This window comes from Kryptolebias marmoratus, linkage group LG22 (genome assembly GCF_001649575.2).
Source record: "Kryptolebias marmoratus isolate JLee-2015 linkage group LG22, ASM164957v2, whole genome shotgun sequence".
NCBI lineage: Eukaryota > Metazoa > Chordata > Actinopteri > Cyprinodontiformes > Rivulidae > Kryptolebias > Kryptolebias marmoratus.
In genome coordinates, this window is record NC_051451.1 from 20,068,436 (window position 1) to 20,088,701 (window position 20,266).

Here is a 20,266-nt window from a genome sequence, read left to right on the forward strand (position 1 = left end):
TAATCGTGGCGTGGCAAGAAAAACCTAGGACACAGGCAACAACAAAGAACGTGGTTAACACTAGGAGCTAGAGTTCAGGTTAGACGCTGAGGCGGAGAATCTAACCCAGTAGGTTCGATGCTCCAGCGAAGATCTGATCACCGCCTGCTGCTTAAATCCTGGCTGGTCTCATCAGTGGTATGAGGAACACCTGTGGAACAATAATTAGTGGCGCCGCCCAGAGGGCGGAACCAAAACCCAGATCCTCACAGTAAACTTAAAGGTAAAACGTATAACTTGTTGTATATACCATATAAATCTAAAACCTTAACACTCAGAACCCTTTAAATTTATGTTCATCTAGAATTCACTGCCTTTCATTATGCCTCTCATTGCATTATATGCATTATACTTCCCTTTTATCAAATGTGTACCCTCAGACATTAGCTGCAACATCTGATTATGCCATACTTTTTCATTTTCTGTCACCCTTCTGCACTTTTATCTTTTATTGTCTTTCTAGCAGATAACATGGCCTCTCTTACATGTAAAAGGACACGCTGCAAAATTAAGTATAAATGGGTAGTTCTAAAAGTAATAACTTTAGGCAACTATGACTGGAAATAAAACAACAGTTCAGAAGACAAATACAAGAAAATTAATACAGAAAACATGAAAAATGAAAACAAAACTCACAAACTGCATATTTCATGGAATGGCTGACATTTTCAGATTTCTATATATTTTTTTATTTCTTTTAAACATTTTAAAAATGCATTGCACATTTCTGCTACATTTATCAATATTGTGGCATAATGCTGCACAGTGTGGCAGAGAGCACTGCATGTATTTTCTTTTAAAGGTCCACAATTCCCTTTGGACATATTCTTAGCAGGAAACAGGAACACATTCCCACCTCCTGTCAACAAGAATGGATAGTGTTCTCTTTGTGTAAAGGGCTTGTTTGGCTGATGAAGTTCAGATTTTTCATGTTTCTTATTTATTTCTTACTGGCCTCCATTAGGTGTAATGATCCATGCAAAGAGCAGATTAGCATAAAAATTAGACTGAATTGGTTATCTTTCATGGCTGAAGGTTCTTTTTCTTAAAATATCAGCCTTTCCGTTTGAAAGTTTCCCACTAAATTAACAATAGCTGCTAAGTAATCTCATCACATCTTCATTAATTTATTATAATTTTCCGTTCTGGCATATGTAAATACATGTATCAAACACAGTGTGTCATGTTAGACAGCAGAGAACATGTTGAGGAAATACTTCACCATAAAGACAGTTGTGTTGTGTCAGTAAAAGCTAAGCGTCTGGGTCACACATGAAGTGAAGTGAGAAGTAGCAGCTGGGACTCGGTCTCCTTCACGTCTTTACTGCCCTCACAGAACATGGTGACCCCTAATGAGTCAAAACATGCTTTATTCATGGCTAAAAATAACTCCAAAGGTAAAGAATCTGCCTTCTTTCTCCTTAATCTTCCTCGTCGCTTTCTGTATTTGTCCTCCCTCATCGATCCCCTCTCGTTCCTGTTTATATTTAGGGACTGAATTTGTGGGATCATACATGAGCCTACATGTTCGTGTTGGATTCTCCTCCATCATGTTATGACCTGCTGAGCCAGGCAGTAAATCAGTCCTGTCATCCACGCAGCTAACAGGGGCCGAGGTTGGGGAACTGTGGCTGGCCGTGTGTTTTTACAGAAGTGTTGAAGAGCAAAAAAAAATAAAAAAAGAAAGAAACCCTGGTAATCAATGTTGTTTTGTTTCCGCTTCTTTGCAGTCTCAGCAGAAGTGCATTGTGATCTTCGCCTTGGTGTGCTGCTTCGCTGTGCTGGTGGCGCTGATTTTCTCAGCAGTGGATATCTGGGGCGAGGATGAGGATGGGATCACAGAGGACAACTGCTCAAGGAACTGCAGGTAAGACGGGCAGAAGAACAAACATAGTTATCGTCTCAGGTATCCAGTAGGTTTTTCTTTCCTTGTGGCACCTTTTCACAAGAAATGACCACGGCACAGCCATTAGATGCTTTTTATTACTTTAATATTTGATCTAAAGCATGATTTAAAGCTTCAGATCAAACGTTGAACAAAAAAAATTTCACTCTCAAAAAGGAATTGGAGTGAATAACTTTTGGAGTCAACCTGATTTATAATGGCTGACACTTTGTGAATACAAAATTGGCCATAACTTGTCAAGTTTACATATACTGAGCAAAGATTTGGTGAGAGGCGTCCCCATCCCATAACCTAACAGCTACCCAATTTTAAACTTTGCCATTAACTATTAGAACCAACCCTGTCTGTCTGTTAGCAAATTATCTCACGAACCACTGAATGGACTTAATGAAACTTTCATAAACTTTCACTGGATGTACGTCTACAACTGATTAAGCTTTGGAGTCGGCCCGATTCAATATGGTCGCCACAGCTAATCTACCTCAGCAAACACAAAAATGGCTACAACTCAGCCAATTTTACAGATATTGATCTAAAATTCGGTGTGGTGTTTGATGAGATTTGTTCCCAACATATACTCCAAGTAGTAAGAGATCACCTGGGATCTTTATTTAACCCCTTAGTCCCTGTTTTGGATCAACTTTGTTGGCAGAAGTGCTGCGGGGCCGCTAGTGATGAAGAGGTTAAAAACTTTGGCATGCAAGGCAACAGACAATGTGCACATCTTTCAGTTTTCAGTTATCTCAACTGTGAACACAAAGCAGAATCTGTTGCCCATTTCAGTGAATAGAATATCTTATTACAACTTTGATTAATTAGGATGACACTGGATATGATACATCCATTCCTTTACTGTATCGTTATCTCCTCCACTGGACTGTAATGATTACTTGACTGTTTTGGAAGTTACTCTACACCAAACTTGGGAGGAATTCTACAGCCTACACAAAATTTAGGAGCATGAATCCTAGTATGAAAAGTTTACAAATCTTTGCAGCAAGTCCTGGTGGTTCAGGGTGAAAGCAGCTAATCAGCAGGTGTTGAAGCTGATACAGCAGGGTTTTATTTTCTCCTTCACCACACTTCCTGCTGGTTCCCCACCATTAGACCCTTATCATCCAATTTAACATTCAGCCTTGGATTACACCTCCCTCCCTTTCCCTCTGTCTGTGCGTTTGTGTCCATCTAGTTTCTTCCTCTTCTTCCTCAAATCAGCCATTTACGTCCTTTCAGAAAACTCTACCAGGAATTCTTTTCTTCCTCTTCAGGCTGAAAGGGACATTTTGACTTTTTGAGCTGAATGAGCCCCTCTTGTCCTCTGAAGGACCCCCGAAGCTGTGGGGGTACAATAAAGATGAGGTTGTGGAAGGGTGAAGCAGATGAAGGGGGATAAAGATGATGAATAGATTCATCAGCTGTTATTGGCTCGCTGTCAGGGATGATGGGGGTCTTGCCCGTTCAAGAACGCTCTTAACCAGCTTCAAAGACGTAAGAGTTTAATATGTGCACTATTATTTCTAAGATTAAGGGTGGAATTTGCAGAGACACATCAATAAAAGTCAACATAAGATGTGTAGCTAATGATTATACTGTATAAAGCTTTTTGCTCAAAATATTCTCGCTGCAAAGTAGGAAGAAGTGATGGATTGTTACGAGACTGACATATTTGTAATGGAGCTGCAGTGAGGCTTCAGACTCATTTAGTCCATGCAGGTACTTCTTGTACTTTGTTAAAGTAAATGTAGAACCCTTTTGTTGCAGTTCTGAGTGTACACTCTGCAACTTACTGTGATTAACTTAATTTCCTCTGAATAATCTAAATTCAGCAGACCACACTACCTTGCTTTACAGCCACTAATGCACTTTCACAATTGAAATGGCTTTTTAAGACACAAAAAGTAGTGACTCAGCAGTCACAGTGATGTTCTGTTTGTGTCAACTGTTTGTTTTTATGCAGATTTTCTTTTAATCTGTTTGCCTGGTAAAGGATGCTGATTTTTGCCTTTCAAAAGCAGTCGACCCAACCTTTGCGTTGGATAAATAAAGGGGAAAAAACATTGTTAACATTATATATTCATGTGTCATGTGTCAACAGAGTGATAAAAACACATAATAATTAATACATACTTTTTTCTGAATTAAATGTTTTTAAACCAGAATGGTTGCAAACAAAGCGCCAGAGTTTTTAAGGTTGAGGGTGACTTCTAATGTCCAGTTTTATGTTCTCAAGCACAACAAAACATGACAAATTTCATCATATGTTCACCTTAAATCAATAAAAAGCCAACATGGAAGAATTTTTACTCAAATTAAAAAGAGCTTTTTTTGTTACCATTATAGTTTAAAAGGAACAATTTTAGAGCACAGAAAAATAGCTGTTTAAAATTGTTATGCATCCAGAAAAAAATATGCAAATCTATCCATAATTTTGTGTAATTGTGCTAACAAATTAATGTAACCCTTTGATTGTGTTAATAGCGATTTCTCATAGTATTGAAACCCCTGAATCACAATAAAAATGTTATCAGAACCTCCAAGCATTTTGATTTTAAAATTCAAATGGGATTTTTGATCATCAGAGGCCTCATTGCTAAAACTTTAATACCTTTTAAAAAACTTTAATAACCTTAATAAAAACTATAATTTGCATAAAGTTATCTTAATGTAAAAGCTGTTGTGTATGGGCTGCTGTTTTGAAGCCTTGATGTGATGTTTTTGAATGAAGGATTGACCAAATTCAAAGGGAAAAAGGGATCATTAAGTTTTATTTACAAGTAGGTAGCCAGATTGGTCAGCAAGTTACAGCTGTAACACATTATGCCTTCAGAGATAAGTATTATATCTGTCACTTGTAAATCCATTTAGACCTTTAAAAGTCTGCAAAATAATTGGTATGGAAATGAATGCGCTGTAATAAAAGCACCAGATATTTCCCTTTCTTTGTTTAAACACCAGCATCAAATTGGAACAATGAAGTGAAATAATTGCCAGCTGTCCAGTACATGTGCATCGAGCACAAAGAGACATTTAGAATGAAATCCCTTTTTGTTTTTGCAGTGACAACAGCCTTTTGTTCACTGATAAAAACTGAACTGAAAGCACGCTGGGAGAGTAGTGGAAGCAGCTGGGAAGCTTGTCTTAATGTCTTCGCAGCCACACACTTGCAGCTCTGGGCAGCTCGTGAGAGGCTGGCTAATTTATATCTGATGTCAAGAGTTGCTTCAGACATAATATGATTTTCAGCACGATTCCACGATGTTACTCTAAGTGTGCGTCAGCAAGCATGAGGTATCACAAGCATGTGCATGTCTTAGACATTATATCCAGTATGCTAATTCTGGATATAATGCTGTTTATTATGTGTTTAATCAACTCTGACTGCTATTTGTTTTTATGTGCCACTTTAACATTAAATCAGAGCGATGCAACTTCACCCACCAACCACAGCATCCATTCTCATTCATAGAAAGGGGTTTCCAAATTCCCTCTCCCTCTCCTTCTATTTGATTGTCACGAGTCTGCACACAAATACAGCATGAAGTTTACACATCTGCTTTATTGGCTGCTGGGGCTGACTGGAGCCCAGCGCTGCACAGATGGGTTACAAAGGAGAGAACCAGCCATGAACAACACAGGCTGCATAAATCAATGAATCTTCTGCAGGAATAAACAACTGCTGCCTCTCTCATTTGAATACCGAGGCCTGTCTGGTTGCTTTAGACAGTGAAAATCACTATTCATCATATCTCTCAACCATTAGTGAGGACTGGGTGCATTTTTGTCTTAGTGGAATTGTCTCAGACTTCTCTTAAATGTGCTTTTCATCTCTCATTGTGAGGTGATGTAAGTTTCTTTTTTTCTTGTGTCTTTTCAGAACAAAACACTGTGTCATGATGTGAATTTGAGGTTCTATAATATGATCCCAGCCAATTATATTGGATTCTCTGTGTCTTTTCATTTCAGTTGCTTTTAGAGGGTTTTTTTTTAGTTTTGCAACACAAACATAGGAGTACACCCACTGAAACTGTACCCTCAGCAACCATATCCGTCAGCTTTACCTCCAAACTCTCCTTCACTGAATGCACTTCACTGCAGTTTACATTAGGAAATGTTATAAAGGTGTGATTACAGAGAGTGTGAACACAACAGTTTGAACCCTGGCCGCTTTCCAAAGACTGACCAAGCTTCTATTTTAGCCAGGAATACATTTTCGAGCGGAGAGCTGGCAACTGGCCTCTCAGTGTGATTTAACCACAATATATCACCTCCAACACATGCTCTGACCACTACGTCCTTGAGCTAAGCCTTGGTCAGAATCAGAGGTGTGACTTTTAGGCTGATCTAGTGTGCTATATGTTCTGAGTACAGCCAAACACTTCAAAAACAATTTTTTTCACAAATAAAACATGTTATGGTACAAAAATCAGTTGCAAAAAAAAAACAGGATTTTTTTTAGAAAAGGAAGTAGACATATTTGTTGCTAAAACCAAAAAAAGGAAGCAGAATTTTTTTAAATATGCAAAAGTTTTGTACTGTTTCAGCCTTACTTTGACATGAAAATGACATTTTAGGAGCCCTAAAACATTTTTTTCTTCTGAAAATTAGTTCCAGAGTGAACATTTTTAGATTTTTATTTTTTGTTTTTTGGCATTTTTGTGTAGGTAGACAAAATACAACCTTTTAGAAATGATAATTTTATAGCTCAACATCCAATCTAATCACAGCCCAGGTGTGTCACATCTAAGAACAACAGTAATTGCAGACTGTATTCTTGTGTTTGTGTTTCAGATGCTACAGAACCTGCTTTATGCACACATTCCACACTTTGTTTCCTGTTTTTAGAGTATTTTCTCAGCAGTGTTACGGCATCACGTACAGGCCTGGCATAGCTGCAACAGCATTTTGGATCATTTCCGTGTGGATGAAGAATTTTATAGAAACCATGGCATGTTTACGAGAATATTTTTTCAGAAATGACAAATAAAAAAGATCATTTTGTATCCCATCTTAGGCATAGTGACCGCTGGAGATAGGCACCATCTTCCCCGTGACCCTGAAAAGAAACATGGGTAAAAAAAAATAGATGGATGGATGGAGGGAGAAAAAAACTAAAGGAAAAAAAAAAAAAAAAACAGAGATCTGAACATATTTCGTAACTGAAATACTTGAGAACTTTGTAGCAGCAATCCACAGGGCTCTCACAAGATGTGAGAAACGCAACTTGAAGAGTTGCTGTTTCCTGTGCTAATATTTAGGTCCTCTGATACACACAGTTTAACACCTGCTAAAAGTGTTACAATGTTATACCAAGGTCTTGGCTGTGTTTGTGTGTGACCAGCTGGAAATGAGATCAGGCTCACAAATCTAATTCCACTGTGTGTGATAAATGAGTAGGAGCAACATAATATAATCGTCTTTGATTAGAGTTTGTTTAACCTGTAACACTGCGAGACATCATTCAGTAAGTAACTAAATCATTCTGTAATTAACTAAATTAACCATTCAGTCGTGATGGCAACCCAACCACGTGCACGTCAATAAAATTAATCAATCTGGCATTGTATTGTGTTGATTAGATTTAAATACTGAGTTATGAAACAAAGCAGAAGAACATTCAGCCGTCATGATTACTTCACTTCGTCTGTCCTCTCAGGGGGTTGTGCTGCTATTGTGAAAAAACTTTTCCCCAGATGTTAAGCACCAGAATTTACACTGGAGCTGTTCAGCCACACTGAACAGCTGCTCGCTTGTTTGTATTTCTCTCTTAGGATCCAGCTGGGTGAAATCAGTGTCTGAACCAGAGAAAGATTTGATTTGGTGTGGGCTGGAGCGCCGTAATGGTCTGCTTCTGAGCGGCTGCAGAAATAGGCTTTACATCGCTAATCCAGTCCGTTGACTGGGCCCACCCGGGGGTTTTAAAAAAACAAGATGGACTCAGTGGATTTTTCACCGTGATGTATGCAAAAACATTAAAGGGTAAAACAGCTTTCATAGAGAGACATTTTCCTTATCATTTAACTTTCAGATTTTTCCTGAAAACTATTGCCCGGATACAGCGAAGCTGACAGAACATTTCATGCATAAAGCCATAATGTACCTCATTCAATCCAATGAACCTGGCATGCAGCTGATGCAGAGCAGGTTCTTTATCACCTTTATATGATTTTCTAATGGCTGCATCTGAAGTGTACTATAGACTTCCCATGGTTACGTATAAACAAACTATGTAATTGTGTACACACTTAGAAATAAAGTTACAGTAATTGCACCAAAGGATACATTTACTATGATGCCCCAGATGTGCTCTACAGGCCATGCGTCTCTATCAAGAGGTTGGTCATTTAATGTTTTCACTTTAAGACAATAAAAGGAAATTATTTATCTATCATCATCAAAAATTACCTTTTAATCTTTAAAATTAAACAAGTCCACAAAAAGCATTTCAAGGATCATTTCTTTACCTTATATTTCTAAGGATATTACTTTAAGTTCAAGAAAGAAACCCTAACTTTTCTGAGTGCAGAGAGAAGTTTATATGAGCAACAAAATAAATTACCATGTTGCTTATTTCTAACGAGTACCTGAACTCATCAGCCATCTTTTTATTATTCCCAGCCTCTGCTGGAGGCAACCTGAACGAGATTTAATAAGGCTTGATGAAATCGGAGGGCATGTGTGAATCTGGAAAATGTAATTTCTTTCATTATGATAATGATCCAGAGAGGAGGGAGAAAGAGAAGGCAGTTAACAAATTTATCAAGCGTTTGCAAAGAAAGATAATAGAGTTTAGAATTCAAAAGATTTGAAAATGGGAAACAAATCAGCGTACACAAAAAGGACCGAGTTCAATAAATTATAGAGCTAAACAAAATACAGAACATCCATGGGATGAAAAGAACAACATCAGACGAGAACACAAACATACAAACCCATAAGGAGCATGATAGAAGGAAACAAAATAATAAATTGTGACAGCATTTTTCTATTCACAAGTCTCTGTGGCTGACATTATTAAAGGAACAGTTCAGATATGTTTGATGTTATATAAGTTGGCAATGTCTTACCTGCAAAAAAAGCAAAAAGAAGATGGAGAATCAGAGAGAAATACTCAATATGTTCATTCACGAACAAATTACTGCCCTCCAAAATGGCTCAAACCTCAAATGTTTCAAAGCTGTTGAAGTAAATGCTCTTTTTTTTTGTCCGTTTTTTGACCACCAACACTTCTGCATCAGACGGTTATTTATGTGGACGTTTCAAGGTATTTACACTAAATTGTGTCTGTGTTTGAAAATGATCTGTGGTTTGTAGCAACATGTTTAACGTCCAAAACTGTGTTGCAAAGTACATTGTGTTCACAGTTTTGTATCAGAGCAACAAAACTGATGCACATAAAATACCACAACACAGCCTTTGCTTCAACAGCAACAACATTTCTGAGACATTAGGATGACAGCAATTTGCTCCTCATTCATCCATCATAATTTCTTTTTCTGATTCTCCTAATATCTGACATCACCCCAACTGCTGTCTATTATGGGTAAGATGCTAAGCAATATAACTCTACTAAAACAAAAAAAAAACAACTTCATATAGTGTTTTGCATCATATTTTAAGTCATTTCTGTTTTCAATATGTTTTACAGTATAGTGCTTGTGGAGAACATCCCTGAGGACATCTCCTTCTTAGACAACAGCACATCCCACCTACCTCTCTCAGTAGGACTCAACAACTTATTGGACAAAGCTGAGCGGGTCGTCGAGATTGTTTCCCCGCAGTGGCTCCTCTACTCCTCCGATTATGAACAGGTAAAACAGACACTCGGCTCCACAAAAGCTGTGATTTTGGACTAAATTTTAGGTCTGTTTTTTCTTCGGCGTTTCATCTAGACATTTATTCACATACAACACTTACGTAAACACAGGGCACAAAGCTGAAATAACAAGCACAATAGAAATCCAATGTCTTTCCAGAAGGAGTTAGAATGTAAGGTACTATTTTTCTGATGCCTGCAGCGAGGTATCATTTTAAATTCATGTGTCATTTTCTGCTGCCTGAAGAGTTGAGTCAGGTTGCTTGTGTGTGCACACAGACTCACACAGCTCTGTTTTAAAAATAAAGGATGCCAGCCTGAATGAAAGCAGAAACCCTAAACCAAAGAAGGGCAGATAGCCTTTCAGCCTGACGCATCATAGTTTTACAGTATACTGCATTTTGGATTAAAGCTCAGATTTATTATAAATAAAGTCATAGAAACAGTGGAGAGAAGTGCTTGTGTAGTACTGCATGCTGGCATGGATCTGGTCTCTTTGTAATATAATATTATACTGCAATCCTCCCAACGGTGTATATGGGTGTCTGTCAAAATGAGGAAACTGTGTTCAAAGATGCTGAAACTTTACCTCGTTTCGTACACACTAAAAACTGCTGGGATGTTTCAATGACTCAGTTGCTGAGTTAAAGCTCTCGGGTGGTAGGTTGGGTTGGTTTGACCAAATATTGGATCAAAATGTTTGATCCAGTCGTTGGGTTGAAGATGAGCACCATTTTAAAGCAGAAGTTGACCAAAGCAGACCTGACTGGACCTCTGCTTTAGGATGTTATATGTAAGGGTAAGATGGTAAAAACAACTTGTAAGAAGATATGTAACCTGCTTGACTTTGTTAACAACTTTAGTTTGCACTTAACAGTGAGTTTGGGTTCCTAAAACAACATTATTTGGTGCTAGCTAGCAGGTGCTAATAAAAGTTAGCACCAGCTAGCTAGCACCAACCCAAGCTGTAATTATCTAATAACCCAGATTTTAGTTTGGTTTTTTAACTTAACTATTTAGTAGTTTCATTAAAATTAAACTTAAACTTTAAACTTAAACTATAAAATTAACCCTAACCCAGTTTTAGGGTAGGAAAGTTAACCCGGTACAATAGGTTAAACTGATAACCCAACCCTGCTGAGTTAAACATCGGTTGGCTCCGTCCATATTTGACCCAGTTGGGTTACAAATCTGGTCTTTTTTTAACCCAGCAGTTTTTAGTGTGTACAAATGTGTTAAAAAATATTTAATATTGATTCAAATCATTAGAAACTCCAAGTGTTTAACTGAAAAAAGAGACCTTTAATAAAAATTGCTAAATTCAGTTCAGGTCAATTTTTTTTCATATTGTAATTTTACATCCTGTGAAATTCCAATATTTTTTAACAGAACAAAACTTTCACCATTAAAGTTTTCTCCCTGGTGTATTAAATGTGATGGGAGTTTTTATTTCTTTAAAATAAAAACTTAATTTTAAGGTTTATGATGGTAACATTTCACTGCTGTTCTCAAACTGAGCTCTTACATGCACATAAAATTGTCCAAGAAGCCGTTCTGGTATAATGTAATATACAGGAGAAGCAGCACATTTTATTAAAAGTGTTGTTATATTGGAAAAAAAACAATACTATTAGATTAAATCTGTTAAGTCTGGCTGTCACAGTGACTGGAGAAAAAAGGAAAGAGCAATCTAAAGGTTAAAATACTTAAACTAAGAAAACGTTCAAGCTTTTTACACACAAATGCTCTCCTGCACAAAGACATCACATACTGCAGAAGATTCATGACGGTACAGGCACATTTAAAGACTAAAGTCTGTCTAGTCTGAGTATAAAGTGCACGAATGACAAGTTAACATTATGGTTTGATGGTCTGTGTCTCTCAGGGCAGGGCTCTGCTGTCCAGGCTGAAGGGGCTGAAAGCAAAAGGAATCCAGCTGAAGATCTCCAGTGGAGACATCAACTCGCCTGAGCTGGATAATCTCACAAATCACTGTCAGCTCTCCTCCTGTTTTATACTTCCTGTCTGCTTGTAGTGAAACATGCTGCTGTTCAGTTTGTGATGTCTCTCAGTCTCAGTCTTGTTACCGTTTTACTTTCTTTCTTAGTCTTCCTCTGGCTACATATTTCTTTATCAGTCTCCATATAATCTCCTTTATTTGTGTCTTTTGCTGCCTGATGTCTTTACTTAACCTGTCTTTTTCTCTTTCCCTCTCACTTCCAATTCATAGATGCTGAGGTTCACAAGGTGAACACAACAGCACTGACCAAAGGCAACATCCACTCGTCCTTCTGGGTGGTCGACCGGAAACATTTCTACATCGGCAGCGCCAACATGGACTGGAGATCTCTGGCCACAGTAATGCAGACCAGTCACACTTTCAACATATACAGAAATGCAAATACTTCAACAGAGACTGTGAAGGAATATGAATGTTTTTGTAAATTCTGAGGAAACATAACAAATAATTTGGTCATATAAAGTTAGGTTTCTTTTCCATATATAGGTTATTTATAAGTTTTCTGTTTGTTCTGCAGAGAAAGGAGCTTGGTGTGTTGGTGTACAACTGTACCTGTCTGGCTTTGGACCTCCACAGAGTTTTCAGCCTCTATTGGGGCCTCCAGCATAAAGACTTCATCCCCAACTTCTGGTCCAAGCGCCTCTTTCCTTATTTCAACAGAGACAAACCAGTGAACATCACATTCAACAGTGCAGAAGCTGAGGCCTACATCTCTGTAAGTCACAACGTACATATTCAAACACCCATAGATGCTTGTTAGAATAAACTGGTGTGAAATGGAGGGTTTGAGATTTATAAAAATGTTCTACAGAAACGTTTTCTTGTCATCATTTAACATTCAGAAACATTATCTCCTCTAGGTTTGCTGTTGTCTTAGTGATTTTAGATTTTCTGCACCTCAGCATCACAGATTTTCGATACAGAGTAGGAACCGGCTCAGGAAGCCCTCCACAGCACCCAGAGACTCTAACTATAGCCTGCCGTGCCATCACAAACTATGTGGACCGAAAAGTCCAAGGCGAACCAGACTAAAGACTGGCAAAGATTGGAAAATGATGTGGACCTTGTATTGGAAGCAATGACATCAAAATGAGTTGCTGCTGTAGGGCTCAGGTTGCCTTGGAGACAGCGTATGACATTCAAAACACCCAAAACACAAATACGATGACCTCCGACAACCTCGGGTAACATCACTGATGATGTGCAATTAGCATGGCTTCATAAAGATGTCTCATTTGACACTTTACAGGTGTAGTGTTGCACAACTAGTTTGTGTATTTATCACAGTTCGCACTGTGAAATCAAAAGCATAAAAAGATCCCTTGCCACTTAAATTTTAATTTTAAAATAAATTCTTTTAATTGTTTCATTAGTGAACTCAAAAAATGGTGCAACAGAAGTGTTTTCTTTTTTTAATCTCACATTATATTCATTATCTTTTTCATCTTCAACCTTCATGTTACCGACTCAGCTCAGGTCGATGCTGGGTGTGGCTGTCGGGATCTAATTTATGTCACCATTAAGATAATTTATAACATCACAGGTCAAACCTTGACAGGTAAAATAAAACAGAGGGCAAATAGAGAGAAAATAGAGACAATCTGTACCCATTCACATAGTTCTAAGAAACAGGTCTGACATGGAAAGATAGATTAAATAAAAACTTATATGTGGGTGCAGCTCAGTCATGAAAAGGCTTCAATGAAATAATGCCTATTAAAAGTGTCTTCAGATTTATTTTACAATTAAACCTTTGAGCATAAAGGAATCCTAAAAGCATCAATTCAGAGTACAATAAACCCTTTGTAACAAATTAAAATCTATAAAATGTGTACATGTATATAACTCCCTAAAGTGTAGAAGCCATCGGCTGCAGATTTGACAGGTGAATTAATAACTGTGTCTGAAAGATGCTGCATCTTTAAATGTAATTTCATTCCCAGGGATGAGTGATGGTGACATTTACCAGTCCAACAAACAAAAATGACTTCAGCTCTTCATAAGAGTAGCATAAAATTCTGGCTATCTTTGAGGTGAATGAGTTGGTGACTTGAGTCTGTTGGCATGATTAACAAACACACTGGTAACCCTGTATAATATTAAGATTCTTCCCCGAGTCTCTGTGGTAATAAGCTGTTTATGCAGTGCTCTCATCTTATTTATGTCTTCAGAGAGCAGAGCACAATCAGCAGTTGTGTGTATCCTCTGCTCCACGCTGCCAACACGTCCTAACTGCCACCCCTCCTCTGTTGACAGAGCTCGCCAGATGCTTTCATCCCCAAAGATCGCAGCAGTGATCTAGAAGCCATTTCCAGGGTCATCCAGCAGGCCCGCCATTTCATATACATCTCCATCAATGATTACCTGCCCCTGGTGAGGAGCAATTCACTGAGCAGCACGCTGAGGTTAGAGCCCCTCTGCCACAGTACACTGTTCTGGCATGTGTTTACCATGAAAAGGTTGAATGCAATGCTTTGATTCAAGCCATTAAATTCCGTGTGTTTGCCTCTGTCTTTCTGGCTCCCTGCCCGTATTTGTGTATTTGCCCGTGCCAAGATATTGGTCTCGTATCGACGGCCTCATAAGAGAGGCTCTGATCTTGAGGAAGGTGCGAGTCCGTCTGCTGATAAGTTGCTGGGAAAAAACGGATCCGCTTACTTTCAACTTCATCTGGTCCCTGAAGAGTCTGTGCATGGAGCAGGCCAACTGCTCCCTGGAAGCTGTGAGTCCAACACCACTTGGTACTATTTTCAGCTCCACAGCTGCACTTTATCAGCGCTCACAGCACTACTGTGTCTCCGATTGTGTATGCAGAAGTTCTTCTGCTCCAAATCGCAGAGTGACGGCAGTTTCAGCGGGATAAACCACAACAGGTTCATGGTTACAGACAGAGCTATTTACTTAGGTAAGCTTATCTGTGGCATTTTATGACTGTGGCCTATACCTCTTCACTCACTTCCTGCAGACCTTATTATCAGTGGAGTAGTTGTGCATTTGTTTCATTCTGGAGAGTGAGCATAGAAAAAAAATCATATTAAAAGGCAACTCATTATTCATTTATATCATGTCCCTTTAATTCTTGAACAAAATGTCAAGTGAGAATGAAAGGGGAAATGTTTTATAGTTTGTTAATAAATTTGCAAAATACAAACTAAGCGAACAAAAGAGAATCAAATCAATATTTGGTATGACCACATATTATCTCTGAATTAGCATCAGTTTTTTTAAAACCTCATGCAATATCGCAAGACTCTCAGCTACCAACAAACCAAATTTTAGCTCGACATCTGTAAATGTGATTAAGTTATGGCCATTTCTGTGTTTCCTGAGGTCAGTTGACTGCGGCAGCCATCTTGAGTTAGGGTTAATGCAGAGATGTGCATCCACTGATTAGTTTCTGAGTTTGAGAGCAAATGCAGTTTGGGGTTTGATCAAGATTATTGGTATCCTGACTGCTGAGAAATACAAGCAGATGCTTGTTCGTCATGTGATACCATCAGGGAGGTGTCTGATTGGCTCCAAATGCATTCTGCAGCAGGACAGCAACCCAAACATACAGCCAGTTCCATTAAGAACTATCTTCAGCCTAAGGAAGAACAAAGAGTCCTGGAAGTGGTGGTGCGGTCGGCGCAAAGGCCTGATCTCAACATCACTGAGTGTGTCTGGGAATGCATTCAAAGATAGGAGGCTTTGAGCCGGAGCCAACCACTGTCTGCGGTCAGTTCTCCCAGATGTTTGGGATAACCTACCTGCAGAGTGCCTTCCAAAATGTGCAAGTAAAAGAAGGAATACTGTTTAAAAAAAATGATAGTCAAACCAAAAATTGATTTAATTTAGATTCCTCTTTTGTTAATTTGCTCTGCTTTGTTACTGGTTAAAGTTTGGGGATTGGACTAAAAACAAAGGCAGTGCAAATAATCACTGCTGTGTTCCAAAATCGGTTTGTTCTGCTGTAAATTGAGCAAAGTGACATTTTAGGGATTCATTTACAGATAAATGTTTAGACAGATTTGTCCGTTCTAATACAAATGCCTTTACCTTCTTTCTCTGTGGTCCGTTTCCTAACAGGCAACCTTGACTGGGTGGGGGACGAGTTTATGTATAACGCGGGAGCAGGCCTTGTGATCAGCCGTCCGGAGAACATCACAGAAAAGAGCTTCACGGTCGTGGAGCAGCTACAGGCTGTCTTTGAGCGGGACTGGTTTTCACGTTACACCCTCTCGCTTCAGACGAACAAAATCCATGTTTGCAACAAGCATCAAGTCACCAAATCCAGTCGCAGTGGACCGATGCCTATCAGAGTGCGTCAGTTTGGCACCGGACCTGCGCCTCTGAGGAACCACCTCAACGTTGACGGACTGACACTAAAACCCCACCATGACGACAGATTAATAAAAATTAGTCACCAAAACATTGCCAATGAACAGGCACCGGTTCTGAGCAGTCACAAAGAGAGGGCTGGAATCAAAATGACTCACCTCGATGACAGACAGACACAAATAAACGATAATAACCACGAGGTCTCGCTGGATCCAACCAGTCAGTCGTCTGAGAGCAGTGGCTTCAGGGAGATTTCCAATGGCTCTCTGTGACTTTCACTGGAAAACTGTCTGCTTTCTTCAAGTGTCTGTGGAGTTCTACCACTGGATATTTGTACCATTTTAAAAAGGTTTTTTTGTTGTTTTGTTTTGTAGGAAGAAAAAACTTTGAAGATCGAAGTATTATCTGTTATCTGCAGATGTTGGAACCTGGGAGAGAAAGAATCCCTTCACTGCAGTCTGGCACTTTTAATGGATTCAAGAAGGAAGCCGATATATTTTGGTTTAGATGGAACAATAATTTGTACACAACTTGCTACTTATTTAATTTTAGTTTTGTCTTTATTGAGGTCTCTCAAGCGAAGGACGCATTTAAATTTGTTCTGACTGCCTGGATAATGTACGTCATGTAAGGTGTTTTTGGCAGTCATAACTTATCACCCTTTAAAAGGGAGAATAACACCTGCATGCCTATGCAGAGGCAGGAAGCAGAACAGATTGTGCAGCTACACTAGCACTTTGGGAACTCCACTGAATGGTGGTTTTTATGTAAATCTCTAAAAGACTCCCAGTACGTAAGCAAGTACCATTTTTACCCGATAGACATGTTTAACCACAAACTAAAAGAAGAAATAAAACCAAAACACAAATTTCTAAACCACTCAGAAACCTCCAGTTGAATAGAAGATGTTACGTAATAATTAGGAAAAGGATTCCAGGATTGACAGCAGGGAGATTTATTTAAATAATCACAATACGGTTTCACGTGGTTCAGATAGTCTTATCATCTGGGTCTGTGTCTGAGAGTAACAACAGAGACACTCAGTTATCTCCAAGACAAAACATTACATTCTCCAGCATGTCTTCAAAACACAGGAGGACATTCTGACTGAGTTTCTCTTAGACAGCGTGACATCAACTGGACAAAACTTTTAACTTTTATCCAAACTAAATAACACTTTAGTATGATTTGTAATCCTCCAGGCCCCTGCAAAGACAGCTAATTAATGAGGATACCCAATTTTATGTGGCTTTATCGCATAATTTATCAAAGTCCGAATGTTGCTTTTAGTCTTTTAATGGACACAGTCTCATGAACTAATTTTGAAAGATGACCCAAAGTTGCGAAACTGGAGCTCTAAAGGCTCTTATCAAATCAATACCCATCATGCTCCAACCTCAAACAGAGCGTAATCGCAAAGTCCAAGGAACCTTACATACAGTCACATGATTGTATGCACGAAAATGTTTTTTTTTAAGCTTGATATTGAATTAAATAATGCAGCTGTGTATATTGCCAAACAGGGTTTTTTTTTGTATTACTACTAATGAAAAACTTACTACTTTATGTTACAGGGATGTACAGTACAGTATTTTTTTCCTGGGTCCAGGACAAGGTATTGATCTGAAGGGCTCGTAACAAATATTAATTACTGTCTTTTTGCATAGATCTAAAGAAAACAGGAATGTGAATCTGTAGCATCTTTCCAAACTCAGTGTCGTAACTAACAGAGCAATTTGCTGTTAGAAAAAAGGGTCAAAGGACCTCTGCTGTCTGCACAATCAATACAATAAATTTTTAACAAAGCTGACAGTTGAAGTTGCTGCAGTTTTAACCTCAAGGACATGTCAGCCTGAAAAACAAATGCCTGAATCTATTCTGCATTCCCTTTACTGTAGATTATTTGTGAGGATAAACTATTTAACACTTTAATGTTGGCTTGTAGCAGAATTCATTTGCATTTTGAATGTTGGCATGTTGTCCGTGTTTACACAACTTTAAACAACCATGCTTGCATGGTTTAGGATCGTGTCAAAAGCATTTTTGTTACTTTCTGAGCCATGAAACGAACAACAAAACCTTTAACAACCACGCCATGGCATCTTTATTACCTACAAGCATGTTGTTTTGGTCAGAGCTTTAAAACAAAAGTAATGGAGGTTTTGTCTGGTTTCATTCAGCAGGGTGAAAAATACCTGCTACATGAAGCACAGAAAACTTGGTTATAAATAGTTAATTATACCACGTGATATATTTCTGAGTCACTTGGCTTTAAGAAATTGTAATGGATCTTTTTTTTTTGCCTGACATTTCCAATCAGCAGTTTCCCACTTTGGTGGGAAGTTAAGGGATTACTTTCGTAAACTCTGAAATGCAAGGACAGATTACACATTTGATGCCAAATCATTCAAATCAGTGGAAGATCGACCAGTTGTGTGCCAAAAACACTCGTCGCTGGACAATTGTTCTATCACCATGGATAACTTCTGCCATCTAGTGGATGTTATTTAAAAACGACTCTATAATCAATGTTTTAGTCAAGTTCATGTTTTACATGATCCAGAGAAGCTGATTAAGCATTTCATGTAACTATCTTCAATTCACTCTCTGACAGGTGCCGTGCTCGTGGTCATTACAGGGCTAATCAATGTCACATCATGTAAAATATACAAACAGTAACGTTACAGCTCAAGTCTGTGCTGAAACTGTTAACACCTGCTATTTTATGATGTCAGATTTTACAAAAGCAAGGAAAAAAAATGTAACTTAAAACCATCAACACACCAAAAGCCTAACATGCTTTTTTTCTTCTTCTTTTTTAAGCACAATGTCACATCACTGTCTTACTGGTTATTCTTAAATCTTGTTTGGAACGCTGCTATTATCGACTGATTGTCACATGTGTGGAAGAAATGCTGCTAATATATTCTACCGATGTCTTTGTGTAAAATATTACCTGGGTACTGTTGTTTGAACCACCTTGATCTTGAAAAACAGTGACTGTTTTGCAGAAAATTATATGCCTTATGCATGACACCGAAGATGATTTTTGCTCTGAAAACACACAAATGTGAATTTGAAATGATTTACAAACAGTAAAGTGAAAAAAAAAAAAAAAAACTCACAGCAAACCATGAAAAGGCATGTTTCTGCATCTCCCGTTATACAGTATGTATTGTTTGTTTTCATTCCCTTCAGTAAAACTGAAGAAACCTGAGGACTTTTTAGTGGGAAACTATTTACAAGATGCTGTTCTTTTGAAATCAGAAAAGCAAAAATGTGTTTGAGGAGCAGAATGAACCTCAGTAATTTGTCGCTGTTAAAGCTTTCTAATGTCGCCTACCTTTATTCTGTTGAAATGTTTCAGCATGCCTGCTGCTTGCATGCCCTGCCTTTATAAACTCTGCACAGTAGCTTTGAGCCTTTCTGCAACTTAAGCTAATAGGAGAATCTTATAAACCTTTAAAGATACAAATGGAATGTATATTTATTGACTATCTTGTTCATGCACACTACTGATGATCTGATTACTTCATTTTTACTCTTAATAAAAAAAAGTATCTTATCTAATTTGTGATTGTGAGTTTAGATGAGTGCATTGTTCCTACAAGTACATCATAACTTATTCATTAATTTCTTTATTTTAAGTTCATAAAATCCTTCATAGTAACATGAATGGGAAACTATTCCAGATATATTTATTTTGAACACACTAAAAAAGTATTTATAATGGGACTAGTTAAAAAGCGGTTTCAAATAATTACAATAATGATAGCAGCAATAAGCTGTCTAAAACTATACTCTGAATATATTTTAGAAAACTAGAAGGGTCACAGTTTAAACATAAAACAGTTAAAGGAAAAATTGTGACTACTAACAACCCCTTTGTAGATATGTAAATTAGTTTCCCTGTTTAAAAATCCAGTTATTTTTAATAACCGAAATTTGCATTAGGAAGAATTGAATTACGAGTATCTGCATTTTCAGTCTACTAACTAAATGTTAAAATTGTCACCTAACATTTTTAAGGATTTTTAGATGTTTTGAACATAGTTCTTCTTAATAATCCCAGTTGAAATATTATTTTTACTAGTAGGTAAAAATGTTCTATATTTATTAATGTCAATTCTGACAAACAAAAAGTCAATTTGATTCGCTTCATTTATAT

The 20,266-nt window shown here is 37.9% G+C and overlaps 1 protein-coding gene across 2 annotated transcripts in view; it reads left to right on the plus strand.

Moving 5' to 3' along the window:
* LOC108245789 (inactive phospholipase D5) overlaps nt 1-19,238 on the plus strand; it is a 62,876-nt gene extending 43,638 nt beyond the window's left edge. For both annotated transcript variants that reach the window (XM_025009519.2, XM_017432984.3), the window contains exons 2-10: nt 1,770-1,906; nt 9,591-9,753; nt 11,644-11,752; nt 11,989-12,116; nt 12,296-12,493; nt 14,035-14,183; nt 14,335-14,500; nt 14,593-14,683; nt 15,847-19,238. In XM_025009519.2, coding sequence (XP_024865287.1) covers nt 1,770-1,906; nt 9,591-9,753; nt 11,644-11,752; nt 11,989-12,116; nt 12,296-12,493; nt 14,035-14,183; nt 14,335-14,500; nt 14,593-14,683; nt 15,847-16,370 — 1,665 coding nt within the window. In that variant the 3' untranslated portion in view covers nt 16,371-19,238. The remainder of the gene's footprint in view (nt 1-1,769; nt 1,907-9,590; nt 9,754-11,643; nt 11,753-11,988; nt 12,117-12,295; nt 12,494-14,034; nt 14,184-14,334; nt 14,501-14,592; nt 14,684-15,846) is intronic.
* Nucleotides 19,239-20,266: the final 1,028 nt, after the last annotated feature.